Source organism: Opisthocomus hoazin, chromosome Z (genome assembly GCF_030867145.1).
Source record: "Opisthocomus hoazin isolate bOpiHoa1 chromosome Z, bOpiHoa1.hap1, whole genome shotgun sequence".
NCBI classification, from domain to species: Eukaryota; Metazoa; Chordata; class Aves; order Opisthocomiformes; family Opisthocomidae; genus Opisthocomus; species Opisthocomus hoazin.
The window spans coordinates 62,009,985-62,025,351 of record NC_134454.1 but is presented as its reverse complement, the minus strand read 5'-3'; the positions used below and the strand labels follow the sequence as shown (position 1 = coordinate 62,025,351).

Here is a 15,367-nt window from a genome sequence, read left to right as displayed (position 1 = left end):
CGCAGCCCCACTCTCTATGCAACTGTGCAAGCAGTGGCATGGTCATATAATGCTGAGCAACAGGTTTCCAGGCTAGCCCCTTCTGGGTGGGAGCTATCTGGAGACGTTTGCATTTTTGGGATAGAGCTGTGGCAGGCACCCGGCAGGGACCCTCAGGCTATGTTTGAAATGTGAGGTGGCAAGGCAAGCACGCAGCCTCAGCCTCTATGCATCTGTGCGAGCAGTGCCATGGGCAGATGAGGCTGAGCTACAGCTTTCCAGGCTAGCCTCTTCTGGGTGGGAGCTATCCGGAGATGATCACTGTTTCAGGACAGGGCTGAGACAAGCGCCTGGCAGACCACCCCAAGCCACCTTTGAAGTTTGAAGTGCCAAGGCATGAATGCAGCCCCACTCCCTGTCACCCTGTTTTAGCAGTGGCATGGTGAGATGAGGCTGAGCAACAGCTTTCCAGGCTAGCCCCTTCTGGGTGGCAGCTATCTGGAGACGATCGCTCCTTTGGGACAGGGCTCAGACACATGCCCAACAGGGACTCCCAGGCGACGTTTGAAATTTGAGGTGGCAAGGCAAGCTCACAGCCCCACTTTCAGTTCGCCTGTGCGAGCAGTGGCATGGGCAGATGACGCTGAGCAACAGCTTTCCAGGCTATTGCCTTCTGGGTGGAAGCTATCTGGAGACAATCACACTTTCTGGGCAGTGCCGAGACACATGCCTGGAGCGACCCCCTCAGGCTACATTTGAAAGTTGAGATGGCAAGTTAAGCAAGCAGCCTTACTCTCTGACCACCTGTGCGAGCAGTGCCATGGGCAGATGTGGCTGAACAACAGCTTTCCAGGCTAGCCCCTTTTGGGTGGGAGCTGTCTGGAGAGGATCGCATTTTCTGGGCATGAAAGAAGAGGTTAAAAAGGGATTTTAGTAGAAGTAGCATTATCTGATAGTTGCGGTGCATTTAAACAGAACTGATAGTGCCTGTCTATTGTCTAAATTAACTGAAACAGAGAGTCTTGCATCTCCATACAAAGGGGCTGGTTCCTGATAGGGGCTGGGAGTTGCCTAGAACCGGTTAAGACCGACCCTGCTGTATGGATGGGAGCCAGAAGAGAACTGAGTTTATGCAGAAATAAAGGTCAATCAGGGAACACCGTGATGAAGAGGATGGGCCTTTGTCTTGGGACCCCTGACGACCACCACCAGGAGGCACTGCGCAAGTGCAGCCTGGAGGAGTCTATGGTAATTACTTCTTAGAACTATTTATAATATGGAAATTATTTATTGGAACTGATTTTGATATGAAATGGGGATAGATGCATATGTATAGGCGTATTAGGAAATCTAATGTATATGTAATATTTGATTGTATAAATTGAAGAGACAAGTTGCTGCTCAGCACGCACAACTTTGGTGGGACTACCCCACGTTCTGACCGGCGACAAATAAACATACGTTCTTTACAGTCTTACAGATTGTGGAGTCTGCTTTCCACACGTCAGGCAGGGCTGAGACACACGCTCGGCAAGCCCCTCAGACTACGTTTGAAGTTTGAGGTGGCAAGTCAAGCACGTAGTCGCACTCCCTGTGCACCTGTGCAAGCAGTGCCATGGGAAACCAAGGCTGAGCAAAAGCTTTCCAGGCTTGCCCCTTCTGAGTGGGAACTATGTGGAGATGGTCACTCTTTTGGGACAGGGCTACGGCAGACGCCGGGCAAGGACTCGCAGGCTACATTTTAAAAAAGAGGAAACAAGGCAAGCAAGTAGTGCTACTCTCTGTGCACCTGTGCGAGCAGTGCCACGAGCAGATTAGGTTGCATAACAACATTCCAGGCTAGCCCCTTCTGCGTCACAGTAATCTCGAGGGATTTGCACTTTTAGGGCAGGGCTTCGTAAGCTTCCCGTCAGGGACCACAGGGCTACGATTAAAATTTGAGATGGCAAGGCAAGCAAGCAGCCCCAGTCTCTATGCGCTTGCGCGAGCAATGGCATGTACAGATGAGGCTGAGCAACAGCTTTCCCGGCTAGCCCCTTCTGTGTGTGAGCTATCTGGAGACTTTAGCACCTTCGGGACAGAGCTGCGGGAGGCACTCGACATGGACACCCGGGCTACCTTTGAAGTTTGAGGTGCAAAGGAAAGCAAGCAGCACCATTGTCGATGTGCCAGTGACAGCGGTGCCATGGGCAGATGAGGATGAGTAACAGCTTTCCCAGCTAGCCCCTTCGGGGTGGGAGCTAACTGCTAATGTTTGCATATTTGGGATAGGGCAGCGGGAGGCAACCCGCAGGGACCCCTGAGCTACGTTTGAAGTTTGAGGTGGCAAGGCAACAAAGCAGGCCCATTCTCTGTGTGCCTGTGCGAGCAGTGCCATGGACAGGTGAGGCTAACAGCTTTCCAGGCTAGCCAGTTCTGGGTGGGAGCTACCTGAAGACGTTCGTGCTATCAGCGTTGTTGGAAGCGACTGGCAGGGACCCACGGGCTACATTTGAAGTTTGAGGTGGCAAGGCAAGCCAGCAGCCCCAGTCTCTGTGTGCCAGTGAGAGCAGTGCCATGGGCAGAAGAGGCTGAACAACACCTTTCCAGGGTAGCCACTTCTGGGTGCGAGCTATCTGGAGACGTTCGCACTATCGGGACATGGTTGTTGGAAGCATCCGGCAGGGATCCCCGGACTACCTTTGATGTTTGAGGTGGCAAGGCAAGCCAGCAGCCCCATTCTCTGTGTGCCAGTGAGAGCTGTGCCATGGGCAGATGAGGCTGAGTAACAGCTTTCCAGGGTAGCCACTTCTGCGTGGGAGCTCTCTGAAGACGTTTGCGCTATCGGGGGCAGGGTTGTTGAAAGCGACCAGCAGGGACCCATGAGCTACGTTTGAAGTTTGAGGTGGCAAGGCAAGCCAGCAGCCCCAGTCTCTGTGCGCCTGTGCGAGCAGTGCCATGGACTGGTGAGGCTAACAGCTTTTCAGGCTAGACCCTTCTTGGTAAGAGATATTCTGAGACGTTCGCATATTCGAGGCAGAGCTGCATGAGGCGCCCGGCAGGGAGTCCCTGACTACATTTGAAGTTTGAGGTGGCAAGGCAAGCCAGCAGCCCCAGTCTCTGTGCGCCTGTGCGAGCAGTGCCATGGACTGGCGAGGCTAACAGCTTTTCAGGCTAGACCCTTCTTGGTAAGAGATATTCTGAGACGTTCGCATATTCGAGGCAGAGCTGCATGAGGCGCCCGGCAGGGAGTCCCTGACTACATTTGAAGTTTGAGGTGGCAAGGCAAGCAAGCATCCCCAGTCACTGTGCGCCAGTGAGAGCAGTGCCATGGGCAGATGAGGCTGAGCAACAGCTGTCCCGGCTAGCCCCTTCGGGGTGGGAGCTATCTGAAGACTCACAATTCCGCGGCAGGGCAGCGGAAAGCAGCCGGCAGAGACCCCGGGGCTACGTTTGAAGTTTGAGGTGGCAAAGCAAGCCAGCAGCCCCAGTCTTTGTTTGCCTGTGTGAGCAGTTGCATGTGCAGATGAGTCTGAGCAACAGGTTTCCAGGTTAGTCCCTTCTGGGTGGGAGCTATCTGGAGACGTTCGTGCTATCAGGGGCAGGGTTGTTGGAAGCGACTGGCAGGGACCCACGGGCTACATTTGAAGTTTGAGGTGGCAAGGCAAGCCAGCAGCCCCAGTCTCTGTGCCTCTGTGCGAGCAGTGCCATGGGCAGATGAGGCTGAGCAACAGCTTTCCAGGCTAGCCCCTTCTGGGTGGGAGCTATCTGGAGAAGTTAGCGTTTTCGGGACAGAGCTGCAGGAGGCACCCGGCTTGGACCCCCGGGCTACATTTGAAGTTTGAGGTGGCAAGGCAAGCCAGCAGCCCCAGTCTCTGTGCGCCTGTGCGAGCAGTGCCATGGACAGGTGAGGCTGAGTAACAGCTTTCCAAGCTAGGCACTTCTGCGTGATAGCTATCTGAAGACGTTTGCGCTATTGGGGATAGGGTTGTTGAAAGCGACTGGCAGGGACCCACGAGCTACGTCTGAAGTTTGAGGTGGCAAGGCAAGCCAGCAGCCTCAGTCTCTGTGTGCCAGTGAGAGCAGTGCCATGGGCAGAAGAGGCTGAACAACACCTTTCCAGGGTAGCCACTTCTGGGTGTGAGCTATCTGGAGACGTTCGCACTATCGGGACATGGTTGTTGGAAGCATCCGGCAGGGATCCCCGGACTACCTTTGATGTTTGAGGTGGCAAGGCAAGCCAGCAGCCCCATTCTCTGTGTGCCAGTGAGAGCTGTGCCATGGGCAGATGAGGCTGAGTAACAGCTTTCCAAGCTAGGCACTTCTGCGTGGGAGCTCTCTGAAGACGTTTGCGCTATTGGGGGCAGGGTTGTTGAAAGCGACCGGCAGGGACCCATGAGCTACGTTTGAAGTTTGAGGTGGCAAGGCAAGCCAGCAGCCCCAGTCTCTGTGCGCCTGTGCGAGCAGTGCCATGGACTGGCAAGGCTAACAGCTTTTCAGGCTAGACCCTTCTTGGTAAGAGATATTCTGAGACGTTCGCATATTCGAGGCAGAGCTGCATGAGGCGCCCGGCAGGGAGTCCCTGACTACATTTGAAGTTTGAGGTGGCAAGGCAAGCAAGCATCCTCAGTCACTGTGCGCCAGTGAGAGCTGTGCCATGGGCACATGAGGCTGAACAACACCTTTCCAGGCTAGCCTCTTCTGGGTGCGAGCTATCTGGACAAGTTAGCGTTTTCAGGACAGAGCTGCAGGAGGCACCCGGCTTGGACCCCCGGGCTACATTTGAAGTTTGAGGTGGCAAGGCAAGCCAGCAGCCCCAGACTCTCTGCGCCAACAGGATTTGCCAGGTGGATAATGAGGATGTATTGTGGTAGTGCGTGACCTGAACGTGATGCAAACGGTATGGAATAAGGGGTGCAGAAAGTACTGGTTTTGGCTAGGATAGAGTTAAATTGCTTCACAGTAGCTTGTATGAGGTTATATTTTTGATTTGTACTGAAAACAGTGATGATAACACTCTGATGTTTTAGTTATTCCCAAGCAGTGCTTATGCAGTGCCAAGGCCTTTTCTACTGCTCACACTGCCCTACTCGTGAGCAGGCTTGGGGTGCACAAAATATTGGGAGGGGACACTGTTGGGATAGCTGATCCCAAATGGCCAAAGGGATATTCCACACCATATCATGTCACGTTCAGCAACAAAAACTGGAGGGGGGAGGCTGGCGAGAGGGACGCTTTCCAGGGACTGGTTGAGCATCTGTCAGTTTGTGGTGAGTGTTTGTTCTCATTCGTGTGACTTGTTGGGTTTTAATTTTCCTCTCCCTCTGTCATTGTTTTTTTTCTATTCTCCTCATAATTCTTTCTTTTTTTTTTTTTTTTAAGTATTAGACTGTTTTTATCTGAACCCAGGAGTTTCTTTCTCACTTTTACCCCTGCTATTCTCCTCCACTTCCCAACAGGGGGAGAGAGTGCATGACTGTGTGGTGCTTAGTTTCCAGCTGGTGTTAAACCATGGCACCTGGCCACACCTTAGGTAGTGTGTGTCTGTTTTGGAGATGGGCTCTGGTAAGGCTGAGGGGGTAGATGAGAGTTAGGTGGTAGAGCAAGCACATAGCCACAGTTTTGGTGGAGCTGTGAAGGGGCTGCCAAAGGAAGGTGAGGGCCACCAACAGCTTTCAGTCCTGGTGTGGGAGCCCTAGGTGGTGGTTGTCTGTTTTGGAGCAGAGGTCTGATGAGGTTGAGGAGGTAGCCGGAGATTAAGCCGTAGAGCAAACTCAGATCTCCAGTGTTTATGGGGCTGTGAAGGGGGTGCCAAAGGAAGATATGGGCTGCTAACAGCTTTCAGTCCTGGCCACTTCTGTGTCAGATCCATACCTGGCAACTGTGTGTTTGGAACCAGGGCTCTGGTTGTGGGGCTGGGATGAGGCTGCCAGTGGACGGTACGGGCTGCTGAAAGCTTTTAGTCTGGACTTTTTGGTATGGGAAGCATCGCTGTTGGCTCTAAGTTTTCTTTGTTTCTTGCTAAAATGAGGCCTTAGGTGAGGGTAAGGTGGTAGAGCATGTTCAGAGCTGCAGTGCTTGTGGGATGCAAAGGGGATATCACACGGAGGTGGGGGCAGCAAACAGCTTTACATCTAGGCCGCATGTGCCTGGGAGACACTATTTCTGCATGTGTGTTTGCCACCTGATCTCAGGCTTGAGCAGAAGGCACAGGTGAAATTCAGGTGGTAAAGCGAGCACAGAGCCCATGTTTCTGGAGCTTTGAACAGGCTGCCAAGAAAAGGTAAGAGCTATCAAAGTCTTTCTGTCCTAGCCACTTATGTGTGGGAGTTACAGCTGGCGTGTGGTCTGTTTTGAATTTGTCCTCTGGCTATTGTGAGAGTTTAGACCAGGGATGGGTTGCAGAGGAAGTGTAAAGACCCATTGTTCCTGGCTTCCAAGGGGCTCCTACGCAGAAGTGGCCACGATTGAAAGCTTTTGGCAGCCCTCACCTTTTCTGAGCAGCCTTTTCACATTTCCCGCTAACACTTGGGCTCTGCATTTTGTCTTGCACTTAACCCTAACACTACCCCTTTTTCCCACCCTCTTTAACCTCATGTCCATAACAGACCCTTGCCAGCTATGGCTCCCAGGAAAAAGTGGCCAGGACTGAAAGCTTGGGTAGCCAACCCTTTCCTTTACCAGCCCCTTTGCAGTCCTACAAACAGTGCGGCTCTGCTCTTTGTCCTGCACCTATGTCTAGGCCTCACTCTAATCCCAGCTAGACCCCAGATCCAGCAAGGATGATGCCAGCTATGGCTCCCAAGAAAAAGTGCCCAGGACTGAAAGCGTTTGGCAGCCCTCATCTTCCTTTGGCAGCCTTTTCATGGCTTCCCTAGCACAGAGGCTATAATTTGCCTTTCACTACACCCTAACCCTTTTCCTGACCCTCACCCTACCCTAAGCCCATCTCCAAAATGGAGCCTTGTCAGCAACGGCTCTCTGTCCTGCACCAAGTCTTAGCCATTCCTATCTTCATCAGTTAACAATACACTCAAAAAAGCAGTATAATTGAGCATTTCTCATGGAAGGACTCCAGCACAATTTTTAATAGGGTCGGAGACTTCATGACAGAAAAATAATTTAAAAATCTCTACAACTGACATACCAAAAGTATGCATACGCAACAAAAAGTAAAATGAAAGTTGATTCAATAAACCTTCCACAACCTCCCCAACTTTCCAGATTTTCTTGGTATATTTTGCTTTCTAAAACTCAGCTCCGTGTTATTTCCTCATAATCATCAGTAAAGCGTCCATAAAATAGTAAGGTTTTAAAATTCCACAGCAAAAGTCGGGAATAAGATGGGATCTTCTTCTTCAGTTTCAATTTTAAAATTTATATGTCTTAATAGTGCAGTCAAGGATGAGGTAAAACACAAGTGAGGGGACAGAAGTGATACAAAAGTGAAAGTGTACTACTGACTTCTTGTTTAATATGAAAAAGTGACTAGAAAAAGAGATGTAAATATATGTACACACAAATATGCAAAGATGGAACTAATATTTGTGTAGAGATTCCAAAGATTTAAAACAAAGGAGGAAATGAAGCCTTAACACATGGCATTACAAAAATTTCAAGAACATAATTATAATTCTAATTCCGTAACTTATAAGGGAGTATGACTTATTTTCAATGCTCACACTGCCAGTTCCTTCTTCAGTGCATGCAAAAAATTCATTTCTGGGCCTGTTGGGCAAACAAGTGTTTGCACACTCTTAGGGTCTAACACACTTCCTGATAATTTCAAGGTTAAAAACGGTACCTGCAATTCTAATGTGAGCTGGAAAACTAGGAGTTTCTTTTCCAGGAGTTTTGACAGATATTCTGAAAACATGGGGAAAATATGGTATGGCTTAAGCAATCATAGCTTACAATTTTTGCTAACCAAATAAACAGCCAATGCTGCAGTTTCATGAATTAAAGCATTCAGTTTGAATTTCCCAGTAACGTTTTTTTAAGTCCATTAATTTAAGTCTAATTCAAAGAATTTACTGTAGTTGAAAGTAGTTTAATTAAAATAGTATAACTTTTAATTATTAGTGCTTCTATTGTAGTTTATAACTGATTACATAATTGGATGGTCATAAGACAACAAGCAAGTCCGAATCGGCTTGCATGAATCCACAAAAGGTGCATTCAAATCCATAGTGAAATGAATAGAACAGATCTCCAGATAAAAAGGTATATTTACTCTTGCAGGTGTTGTATATATATGCTTTATCTCAAAAATAGCCTTCTTCAGTTGTTTTGAAAGAGATGCAGGTTGTACAGTAGGTGTTTCACCTTTCTAATACAGCACGTTAGGGTTTTTAGATCCTTTTCTTTAAAAGACTTTGAAGATCTGTCTCACAAGGTTTTTCAGAACAGTAGAAGATCAAATCATTAAAATCTAAATGAGAAGCTTTCCTAAAGCTTAATGTCATAAAGAGTGAGCAATTTTCACATGTTATACTGTGATTTGCAAGTTATCAGGCAAGGAAGAAACAGAAGTTTACCCAAATGAAGTGGCTGACATATCTTATTCATTGCAGACCCTCTGCAACAACCAGTGAAATTAAAAGTCAGTAACCAAAAGGGCACAAAGCAGTCTAACAGATGAACCAACTTGGAATAATGCAATTTTGTGCAGTTGCTCAGTGATCAATAGTGTAAAATCAGCTACAGTTCAGTGATTAATGATGAGATTCTCAAAAATGTCTAATATATTCAGAGTAAAAGTTCCAAGGTCACATCAGTGTTTCTGGAAATGCCATCTCTAAAACATTTGGGTTTGTTATATGATTTTTGTTCTCCATACCACTACCCAGCCACTTTATACATCAAAGGGTATACTGTTAGCATGAGATATTATTCTTTTGCATGTCTGGGTGTAACTCCTAAAGAATACTGTGAAAATAAAAATCGAAACTTAAATAAAATAGGAAACTTACTGATTTCACCTCAAACTGGTGTACTTTAGAAGATCCACTACTACTTATGTATCTGAAGTATTATTTTTTTTCACAACAGCTTCTATGTCTACAAATGTGGAAACCACCTACAGTCTTGCATTCAAAAATCTACTACTCAACCAGCAGCTTGCAAAGAAGTAACAGTTCATAGTTACTCTTTCTGATCCTAACTGTCCATATTATCCACTGCTAAGAAACTACAACACAACTCCAAATGAAAGGGCATATGTTTCAAATATAAAATTATATTTAATCATTTGTGCAGATGTTTGGTCTATAGATGAAAACAGTTACAGAATAAATACCTACATCTTGTTCATAAACGTTTCAAGAAAAATACAATTTTATCTGAGACATGCCCTGAGCTAGCTAGACTCGGTAATAGTGCAAACAATGTTGCAGTAGCCTGGTTTCAGCCTGGTTTTTGCAAAAGAAACACAGTAACTGCCCGCAGAGCTCCTAAATGGCTGACACACTGAGGCATTATGCCGACTACAGCAGTTCCTGCAGCTTTGCTAAGTTCCTGTCCATCCAATGGATATTGAGCTGAATTGTGTCAATGGCCTCTTTTACACAACGCAGTTGAGAACTCTCCTCTGATTTTGACTCAAAAAATGACTTCACCTGCATTACAAAAGAAAAGAAATAAAAGGAAAATTTTAATGAAAATCATCAACACTGGCCACACAAATAGGTTCAGAAGCAAAGACTACACATACGTTGCAGGAAATCCATTCCTGAGAAGCGGTTGTATCTGTGCAGTAAGCAAACCTTTCAAAGGAGTTCCCAAAACACAAATAAAGCATTTTTCACTGAAATTTCAGCAATAACACATTTGGTTTCTATATATTATTTCATTAATAAACAGACATCCGCTTATCATATTCATCACAGAGCAATCACAGAGCACTCAAAGTTCTGGAATAGCAATCTTGTTCTGAGACAAAGAACTGCTTGTTACAAGCAACGCTCTTCAGTGCTCTGGAATGACGCCCACACTCACTCATCATTGTAACTGTCAATGCTAACGCTTCAGACACTATAGATCAAACCACAAACAACTATCTTTACCAAATTCTCTGAATGAAAACATTTCACTAAATCATAAACCATTCTTGAGATACTAACTTCAAGGCCTTGTTAGGCAAGACAACAGAGATGTCTAACAGCTATCAACTAGCTCTGAACTGATGCCTGACCTCCACACTAGCTCCTTGGGATTGTTCACAGCAAAAATAACATGAAGCAATATTTACAGGACTCCATTGTACTCCAGAGATGCAGAAAGCATCCCTTACTTACAAAATCTAGACCAAATTTCTATCTAGACCAAATCACTATCTTTGGGAGACAATGTGTTCCAGTGAACAGGAAACCAAAACAGTAGAAACTGGGTTCAACTCTGTACGCAACTATGCCACAGAGTCAGCATATTATCTTCAATGTGTTTATGTATATATTTGCCATGTGTAAAATAAGGAAAGTAACAGATCTACATCCTTGCAAAAGGGACCTCAAGAACAGAAATAAGATGTGATTTCCTCCTCCCTCAATTAAATGAAAACAGCATAGGTACTAGAAAATATCTCTTTCTGGTAGATTAAGCCACCAACCTCAAGTAGATGCGCCTTCGTTGCAAACTGAGAAGTTGAACAGCTAATGATATTCTGGATAGTATACGAGCCCAGGTGAAACCTGAAATACAAACAAAGAAGTCATTTTTAACTAGGAGCCACTTTAAGATGCAAGTTCAGTACATGTACACATTCTTCTTTCTACATTTTTGGTTTAGTAGTTGGAAATCATTAAAAGCACTTAAATTCAAGTTCATGTATCTCATTTTTCAGAAGACACAGAACGTCTTAGAAGTCCAAGCCTCTAGTTCCCTAATACCTCTAAAAACTGAACTTCAGAGCAAAGACATGGAAATTTTCAAACTTCTTTCACAGCTCAAATACTAAACAAATGAGGATACCACACACTGAATACCAAGACCTGTGTTTGTGGTATGTATTCCAAAACTCTAGAGTAACTGAATTTACAACAGGTTTCACTTCAAGCAAAGTAATTTTTTACTATTGCTTATGAAGAGCTTGTCAGGGCAGGATTTTTCATCCAGAAGAAGCTTTTTTAGCAATGTGAAACCGTTCCAAATCCAAACTAGGATTTAGAAATACTGTCTTCCATGTATTATTGCTTTTTTGAGACTTGCAGGCCAGCTCTCCTGCTGGGTACCCTTCAAGGAATGTTAAGGAGAACATATAATTCTAAAGCAAGTGGGATTTCTTTGTTATTTGGTTTTGGAATTGCTGTAAAAAGGCAGAAAAAGTAAATGCTGAATGAATTCCCTGGGTCTGCTTTTCAATGCATTGACTTGCATAAGTATCCTGCATCTGCAGCGATCATCTTAGAGACAGCATCGTTTTAACAGAAATTAACATCAAGAATTTTTAGAATTGCTACGAGGCTTTAGAAGGCTCCAAAGTTCCATGAACTATTGGTTGGACTTCGAAGTTTATGTTTCAAGTTATTTTTGTAAAATCAGATTTTAAAACAACATTTACAATTTAGATACAAATCTTCTTATACAAATCTAACTATTTATTATCTTGTGCTTGAAAGAAACAAACAGGTTCTTTTGTCGATGTAGGTGTGAAATTTCAACTACATCAAAAACCTTACTTTCGTGTAAGCTTTTCCCAGTTCTCTTTGACAAAGTCCCAGGCCAGCAAATATCCGGGCAAACTCTGGCTAACAGTTGCTACAATATGTGTAAGCTCCTGTGCCCTGATGACTTCTCCTTCAAGGCTGTTCTGCATTAACCTAAAAGACAACGCATATGAAAAGGGACAGGAAAAACCATCTATTCACGTCTTCACATGATTCTCCTGATACTCCTGAAATAGATGGAAAAGACTATATAATATATCAAACAGCAAGCAACTTCTGCCATCTGGAACACACCAACTCTCTATTTTAACCATTTAATTAGCTTTTGTTGCCAAGTATCAGAGTGACCTTAGCTCTAAACCAAGTACCTGAATTTTCATTGTTGCTGGAAAAGATTAAGTAAATGTTAACAACTTGTAAAGGAAAACATAATACATGGAAAAGTTAAGAGACGAAAGCTGTAACAAGAATCACCTAGCAGGACAACCTTGGTATCCTCCATGCAGTACTGAGATTTGGTCTATAGAAAGGTGTTGGAGCATAATGTAAGGTGAAAATTTCACCCAAAGAAAGAAAGAAGAAAAAAAAAAGCACCACCCAAACCAACCCCCCCAACTAGTTATTATCATGTTTATAAAGATCTATCAATCTTTTCAGACTCCATAGAACAATCTGCAATTTTTTACTTTTGCCACAAGATCTGCAATTTTGTGCAACCAGTAGTGCAAAGCCTTTAAGTTGTTTTCTCTTTATGCATATTCAGAATTTGGCTTTTTGAACTACTCTGTTAAGTAAATTATTGTAAGTGAAAAATACCAGGTTCTTCATGTTTATGGAAGCCTGTGTAGTCTGTTGAACTCAGTATTATATAAGTATGCATAGTAGGTCAGTCTGACCTAACTATTTAGCTATAATATGTACTCTAGATTTAAGAAAAGGCCAAGATGTTGACAATAGTGGCTGATAAAGGAACGTCTAATGAGGAACTACTGTCCTTGGGAATCAAATATATCTTAGAGAGATATGCAAGCTGACTAAGGCGGTTTTGAACAAGTTACAACTAACAGCAGAATAATGATAAAGACTGCACTTAAATGAACTACCCTCACCGTAACAGTAAAAAATCACACTGCTTGACCTGGAGACCCTGGACTGAGCAGAGGCCCCTACTTACTGAGCGTGCATAGTAAATTTTAGGGGTACTGAATCTTTAAATGGAAGTAAGAAGAGAACTAACCAATCATAGTCAGGACGGTATGGCTAACAGATGGAACTGACATTTTTAACTGTATAACTACGCAATGTGATTGTAACCAGATGCGCTAGCTTTGTGGAGTTATCACCTAGCACCCATCTCTGTGCAGACACAACATAAACTGATATCTCAGCTGTGTGTGTGTATTGGATGTTGCAGATAAGGAAAGCAACTCCATTTGTGAGACAACACCGGTGCAAAACCCGAGGTCAGATTGTCTTTAATAATCAGAATTTTTTTCAATGGTAGAAATAAAGGCAATACTTCTTTTCAAAGAAGATTTTAACACTTTTAATTTACACAACATACAACTTCTTGACTCCTTCATACCAAATCAGCTTTCTGACATCTTCTGTGCTGGCCAAGGCTTCAATCATTTTACTTTTCTCTGCTTCAGAAACTGAAGAGGAGTACATCTTGAGGAGGAATTCCCAGCCATCACTAGATTTGGCTCCAGCTATAAATATGGCTTTCATAACATCACTAGGCAGACTACAGGGAAAAATAAAACCAATAACAAAATAAACCAACAACAGCAAGAACAAACAAAATGGGGACATAAAGATGCCCATGTGAGAAAAGAAAGAAGTCACAAAATAAAAAGACTAGCTTGAATGAGATGCCTCTCTTCTGAGCAATTTAATTCTGTACCAATCGTAAGTTTACTAGACTGAATTCATGCCATTCTGATACTTTAAATCATTGCGCTAAAACAAATCATATTAGTCACAGGAAAGCACAGTAAGATGTATAAATACCTAAGTAATTTTCTGCAGCTCAAAATACACGAGTCCAGAGCAGAACAAATTTTGCAAGATAAAAAGTTTGACGGTGCTACTAAGTATTCCTCCTTGAGCATGTAGCTTAGGAAATGCAGCTGGAACCAATTTGAGGTTTTGCAGTCACAGTTAATGAGACTGCAGACAAAATCTTAATTCTAGCACAGTTCCTCTCATCTTAAAACAGCAATTACTTCTACATGAGGAAGAGTAAAAGACAGAACGAAGTGCTATATCAATATTCAGTTGTTGGTGGTGTGGGTTTTTGGTTGGTTGGTTGTTTCTTTTGTCATTTTTTTCCCCTCAAAACAATGGTGGCAAGGTAACAGGTAGATAAACAGGTAGATAAAAGAAGTGGACACCTAGTTTTTGTGGTACCTCATTGTTCCATTAGACTTCATCCATTTCTCAAACATCTCAGTGGCTGTTGTTCTACAGTTTCTCATATCATGAGTGCAGGCAAAAGCTAGCAGTGTTGACCGGAGCTCTCGTTCAGAAAGCGTCCCATCATCTGACCAACGCTGTTGATCAATTTTATCTCCAAGTAGGTGCTCTATTCTATGCTAAAGGAGGAAAAATTATTAGCAATAACTAAATCTTCCCAAAGGGATTTTCTATATACAAAATTTGTTTAAAAAAAACAGAAGAAAGTTAAGTTTTAAAATTGTTTTTCATCTACCTATTCCAATTTACGTATACCATTTCTGCTCTGTATGAATAAATACCAAATACCACATAGAGCTGAAAGGTGCGTCAGGTCTACATCTTCAATTGCACATGGCTATGTGTTTGGCTACGTGTTCAGACTTCTATGCAGTCAGCTTACTACTTCAGCTAACTACAACTCCTGCGTGTTTAACTGGTTTTAACACCATCAGGTGATAGTTAATACACCTTAGTTTAGCACAAATAAACAAACCAACTCCTGTTTATAGGTTGAACACCCTGCATATTTGTAGATTTGTAGCTTGCCAAAACCAAGGCTAGATGCCTGACCAGCATCTTAGCTGAAACACTCGAAGTTGGGTATAATCTTATAGACGTTGCATTGCAAACCACAGCTTGGGCTGTTTATTGCAGAAGATCTGTAAACTCACTAATTATCCTTACCTAGTATAAAGAAAAATATCTGCTATTTTATCTGATTATTTAATAATTTTCCTTCTAGACTAAATCCCTTTGCAGACATTCTACAACATAAAGCTGCAAGGATCATTTCAAACCTGTAGATTAATATAGAGAGGAGGCTTCATAATCAGAAGGTAGACAGAGAAACAAAAGACATTTCCTCAGCAAGAACTGAGGCTATGATGCTAATTTCTTTGCTAAGTTTGTAGCATCTTATGGTGTTAATCTATTGCACAGCTGGAATGGGACAATGACAGCCATTCATGTGTTCCTATTTGTACACAAAATACTTCTGTGTTTTTTCCAACAGCCCTACGCAAAGCAATTAGATCTATGATCTTTAGCCACTCTAATAATTTGGAAATAACTTCTCTGTACTAGAAAAATGTCTTGGACTCTGCTTAATTACATAACTTTACTATGTTGACCTTCATAGCCACTATAGCAAATCCCCAGACACCTTTGTGTTCCCACTGCATTACACTTCCTACAAAACATTTCAGGTGGGAATTCGGTCCAAAAAGTTAAGCATTTCAGTAAGAGATCATTATTACTTAACAAAAGCAAGCAAGCCTGGCAACTAT

General features: G+C 43.7%; 1 protein-coding gene across 2 annotated transcripts in view; it reads right to left on the bottom strand.

The window, feature by feature from the left end:
* Nucleotides 1-9,180: 9,180 nt before the first annotated feature.
* The window catches only part of LNPEP (leucyl and cystinyl aminopeptidase), a 78,796-nt gene continuing 72,609 nt past the window's right edge, over nt 9,181-15,367 (bottom strand). For both annotated transcript variants that reach the window (XM_075411442.1, XM_075411441.1), the window contains 5 exons: nt 14,034-14,218; nt 13,207-13,368; nt 11,634-11,774; nt 10,565-10,646; nt 9,181-9,575 (listed from right to left, as the gene is read on the bottom strand). In XM_075411442.1, the coding sequence (XP_075267557.1) occupies nt 9,444-9,575; nt 10,565-10,646; nt 11,634-11,774; nt 13,207-13,368; nt 14,034-14,218 (702 nt within the window). In that variant the 3' untranslated portion in view covers nt 9,181-9,443. The remainder of the gene's footprint in view (nt 9,576-10,564; nt 10,647-11,633; nt 11,775-13,206; nt 13,369-14,033; nt 14,219-15,367) is intronic.